At 43.0% G+C, this 5,236-nt stretch overlaps 1 protein-coding gene across 13 annotated transcripts in view; it reads right to left on the reverse strand.

Annotated features, from left to right (window-relative positions):
- The window catches only part of Golga4 (golgin A4), a 126,009-nt gene extending 122,579 nt beyond the window's left edge, over nt 1–3,430 (reverse strand). For 6 of the 13 annotated variants that reach the window (XR_015439512.1, XM_087182074.1, XM_087182073.1 and 3 more), the window contains exons 1-2: nt 3,052–3,430; nt 54–104 (exon numbers count right to left, since the gene is read on the reverse strand). Coding sequence is in view for 10 of the 13 variants with exons in the window: in XM_087182074.1 (XP_087038200.1) it covers nt 54–104; nt 3,052–3,129 (129 nt within the window). In the remaining 3 variants the exon portion in view is untranslated. Of the gene's footprint in view, nt 1–53; nt 105–2,206; nt 2,969–3,051 lie in introns of those variants that run through there. The other 7 variants (XM_087182078.1, XM_087182077.1, XM_087182076.1 and 4 more) reach the window with 2 other exon arrangements.
- Between the last annotated feature and the right edge of the window lie 1,806 nt (nt 3,431–5,236).

Below are 5,236 nucleotides of genomic sequence, written 5' to 3' on the forward strand. Positions count from 1 at the left end.
AAACAAGATGGCCAGTATGAATAAATATAACAAGTACAGGGCCAGGGATTTACCTCAGTGATTCCAGCGCCTGCCTTGCAAGCGCAAGGTCCCGAGTTCGATCCCTGGTACCAAAAAAAAAAAAAACAAGTACAATAAGAGACTCAGAAAAATAAATCAAGACACAGAAAATAATTTCAATCTTAAATACATATGTACAAACACAGAGGAATGTTCTATTCTAAGGAATATGCATTTGTTAAGAATTCATAATTTTAAGGGGCCAGGGATTTAGCTCAGTGGCGCTGTGACTGCCTCACAAGCAGAAGGTCCTGAGTTTGATCCCCAGTACCGAAAAAAAAAAAAAAAAAAAAATTCATAATTTAAAAGTCAAATATTTTGGAAGAATTTATGTAGAAAATGATTAGGTATCCAATACAAAAATATATACACTATTTACACATTCTCTCTCAAAAACTAGTGAAAAGTAATATACATATATATATGTTTAATATTAAAATACACATATATCATATGTACATATATATATATATATATAGCCTAACAACCACAGGCTGAAAACTAAAACAAAGCAACAATCATAGCACAATGGTTAAGAGAATGTGCTTTAGAGCCAGACTACTTGAGTTCATAAGGCAACTTTACCATTTATTAGCTTAACCTCTCTCAGCTTCAATTAATCCATAAAATGGGGTTAGTAGATGTACACAATTTAAATTGCAGTATTTTGTGTATTAATTTAGATGATATATGCAATGCACTGAAAAAATAACTGGCTAAAAATAATCACCAAATAAATATTGACTAGTGTCATTATTATTTGTGGAAAATAAAAATAGGATTACTAAAATAAATTCAATGGAAGTAACTGGAATAAAAGTTTGAAGGAATCTGTCAAAATGAAAGAGTAAACACGGCAGGGAAATATATATATATGATTGATTACATATAAATATATATAAAGTAACTAAGGAAATTATTCAGAAAGATTAATTCAGAAAGAATTAATTCAGAAAGATTAATAAGATTCCTTCCCCAAAAAGGATTTTTTTTTTTGGTACCGGGGATCAAACTCGGGTCCTTGCACTTGCATAGCAGACGGCGAAACCACTAAGCTAAATCCCCGGCCCTCAAAAAGGATATTTTTAAAAGCAAACAAATAGGGCCGGGGATTTACCTCAGTGGTTTTGCTGCCTGCTGCACAGGCGCAAGGACCTGAGTTCATCCCCCATACCAAAAAAGTAAATAAATAAATATATAAAAGCAAAGAATAAGACAAAGCCAGAAATTTTTTAAATTTCAAAAATGAAAAAACAGAAGATTCAAAATAGATTACTGCCAATAAAGAAAATTATATTTTTGGAATCTGCAACACATGAGAGTAGAACACAGCAACTCTGAGGCTAAATTATTTTCAACCTGGAATTTTACACCTGGACAAATAAATGTTTAAGTGAATGAGGATGTCTTCCTAATGGTTTGTGACTTAGAAGGTGAAGAAACCAGCTGAGCTTGGTGGTATACACATGTAATCCCAACACTGAAGAGACAGAGGCCAGAGGATAGTCTTCTAGGCCAGAGGAAAGTGCTGTCTTAAAGCAAAACAAAACAAAAGGTGAAGAAACCATAAACAGTCAAAACCCTGTGCTTTTAAAAACCTTACCTTCATTAACATATTAACTGAGGTTCTACAATGACTTGCTTTCTTACCTGGGCCAAAAAGTAGGTTCTCTGAATTTGTCTAAAGTTTCCCTAAGGTGTAAAACAGAGGTGTGCAAAATTTGCATATTTGTTGGCATCTTTCTCACAATTTAACAAATTGTATTAGCTCATCCCAATAGCTACGGGGACAAACCAGTAGTTTGTAAAGTTAAAAGATTGCAGTTGAGGTATGCAAAGTACAATATTTAATATTGAAGTTCTAATCATTATTGAGAAAGCAAGCCTTCAATATCATGTTCTGATATTTTCTCAAGCACTGTTTTACTCTATTCAAACTTGAAGGAGAACTTCAATTTACAGTTTCAGAAAAAACTCAATGCAGTAGTTTACACGTTATGTTTAAAAATTAGAAATGTCTCCAAATAAGTCAAATAACCTTTCTTGAAACACAAGCAAAGACAGATTTTGCCTAATATTAACAGAAATTTGTGCTCAATCTGTTGAGATTTAGAAAGGAAGGAAAGAAATTCAGCAGAAGCCTCACCTCAGCCTCCAGGACCAAAACATATTCAGTGAGGGCTTATGCGACTGTTTCTTTAAATTAACACTAACATGCCCTGTTGTCCCTGGAAACTTAAAGCAACATCATTCCTGAAAAAACTAATGTAACCACTGTTCCCAAGCAACAAGACTTTAAGAAGCAGAAGCAGAAGCAGAAGCAGAAGCAGGGTTGTGGACAGGCACCGGCCGCCTGTTCTCCGACTGTCTGCCCCTCCGCCCGTCCCGGATCAACCAAGATATGCGAAGTGACTAACTCGTGACAGCCTCGAGTGCTGGACGCTGGCCACCACTTTCTGGTCCCACTGCTCCAGCAGCAGCCTGCCCCTGGACGGCTTGATGCCCTGATCTCACCTCTGGACCAGGGTTTGGTATTAGGAGGCTAAAGTGACAGTCCTGCGGGAAAATGCCCATTCCAAACTCAATCTCTCAGGTTACGATGGGAGAGGGGACCTCAGTTAAGACTTCACAAGGGGCCTGGATTTTCGGACCCACTCCTGGGTTGGGGTCTTGGATGGGTGGGAGAACTTCCGATATGGGTCAGCAATCACGCAACATTTGAGCCCCTGGCACTTATCTCATGCCAGGATCGGGCATTAGGGGAAAACTATGAGGTCACGATAGATCTGGCCATCCCAACCAGGGATGGAGTTTTAGGATGGAGGAATCCGGGTCAGTAGTTTCAGAGGACCCGGGCCGCCCTAAACGCACTCTGTCGGGTTCCGGAAGAGTCCTGGTTAGAGGTCAAAGATCAAGAAGCAATTTCTCCTAGGCCGAGGCCAGAGTCCAGAAGTGACTGGAGCTAGGAAAGAAAAGCGGCGGCCTTCCTACCTGAGTAGGAGCTATCGCCTGCTGGAGCTGCTGCTGCTGCTGCTCTTCGCTGATCTTCTGCCTCAGTTTCTTGAACATGATGTAGCGCGGAGTCCTGAGTGTGTATGAGACCTGAGGGAACTGAGCCTGGGGCGTCCCGGCCGCGGCGGCGAGGGCGAAGGCGGCTTCTTTACACCAGGCACCGCGGGGGCTGGGCCTCGCCACCTCCTCTTGGAGCTCGCGGGCGGACCGGAACACTCGGCCTGTGGGTGTCGGCGTCGCCGCCGCCGCGTCTCTTTCTTCTGGGTGCCACTGGCTGGGCTCGACCCCCCATTCAGCCCCTGCGGCGGCGGCGGCGGCGGCGGCGAAAACTGCAGCAGGTGAACGGCGCGTCAAGGGCGCTTGCGCGGCCGACGTGGAGCTCAGCGAGAGGGCCCTACGGAGCGCTGTAGAGGACAAGCACGGAGGCGGTGCCAGCACATACGCGCTAGCTCTGGTGCGCCCAAACGCGGGATCGAGAAAAACAGCGGTTCTCCAAGCAGTTGGTGCAGAAGTATCAGTATTACCTCAGGGTTGAAGGCAGGACTGACCTGAGTGTGGCACTGAAGCCCACGTGGGCTTCGGCTCTGCAAAGTCAGACGAGAAGAGTGTTTCTTACACTGAGGATGGCAAAGGGCGACAGGCCCACACTGCAGAAGGCGATCAAGGGAACCTGACGTCAATCCTGAGCCATAGTGTGCATGTGGTTAAATTTTTGTATCTTTGGCGGTGGGGCAGGATCTAGCTCTGTTGCCCAATGCTGGCCCGAATTCATGGGCCCAAGCGATCCCCCTGCCTCAGCCTCCCCAGTAGTTGGGACTACAGGCAGACACCGTCAGCTGGGTTAGAATTCTTTTTCCACTTCGCCTTTCTTGCTTCTTTCCCTCCTTTTGGGGGGTAATGTTTGCAGTACATAATGATTACATTCAGAATTCTGTATCTTTTGGGCCTGATACTTCTAACTGCTCCCCCGAGGCCCTTTTCCCTTCTCTGGATTCTTCTGCCCAGAGGTAGAAGGATTGAGAAAGTAGACCTCAGTCACTTGGCTTTATTCTTGGCCTCACTGACACGTTTACACATATTCAGTTGTGGAGGACCTGGCCAGGAGTGATTAAACTGATTAATATGCAGGACAAACACACATAAGCTCCATGAGGGGTGAATAATTAAAATTCGAGGCAAAAGCACACAAATACTTAAACTTCAAGGCAAAAGGCATGCAAGCTTTGTGAGAATTAACTGTGGGGCAAAAAGCACACAGGTTGTGTGAGAACCGAATGGTTAAACAAGAAGTTTAAATCGTGTTGTGTCTGGCCATGTCCTTTCCCTTTCCCCAAGAAAAACTGCTTAGCCTTGAGACAGAACCTGGCCCAAACTGCTTTTTGTCCTGGTTTTTTTCTCTTACACTGATATTCTAAATAAAATTCAAGAGAGTTCTTGGCTTGGGGGCTTTTTTTCTTCTCCCAAAGTCTACGTAATGGCTGGATGCTCTCAGTGGAGAAATAGACCCCTCTGGGCCTCTTGGTGACTGAACTAAGTCTTGTCTCTGAGTAATCTTTATGTCTTCCATGCAGCCCACAGTCGCATACTGTAACATTCATTCAAAAACTTTTTTTCTCATTCTAAGTGTCAGGGTACTGGGTACATTGAAAAGAAAATTTCACAGCCTAGTGGTATCCAAATTTACCTCTTAATACCTGCAATCATCCTAAGGGATATTCATGCTTATATGCCCAAATAATCCAACACCCCGAACATTGGCCTTCTGTGAATCCTCACACCCATGTAAGCAACTTTGGAATCATTTGAAACTGTTTACATTGCCTTACATTCCTGACAGACCATGTACTGCTATCCACACTTTAGCAAATTTTATTCAACAGCAATAATAGGAGCAAACAACAGTACTCTATACAATTCTAGCTCAATCTCAAAACATAGTAGAGCCTGCAACAATATCTTAAAACCTGGGCTAAGGCCTCTCAATTCTCATAATGAACTCTTACATAATTACCAAGAGTTTCTGTTTTTCAGAGTCCTTGTATTTCAGAAAATTCAAGTTCAGCAGGCTTTCAGCTGCTCATAGCTCCAAATGCCCAATATGCATCCTCATCTCAGCATTCACCAGTGTTGCACCCGGTGAGAAAGAACCAACCAGAGACCGATA

The sequence above is a fragment of the Heterocephalus glaber genome, unplaced genomic scaffold (assembly GCF_053883595.1).
Source record: "Heterocephalus glaber isolate CG9 unplaced genomic scaffold, H.glaber_assembly_v1.0 deba00001472, whole genome shotgun sequence".
Classification (NCBI taxonomy): domain Eukaryota; kingdom Metazoa; phylum Chordata; class Mammalia; order Rodentia; family Bathyergidae; genus Heterocephalus; species Heterocephalus glaber.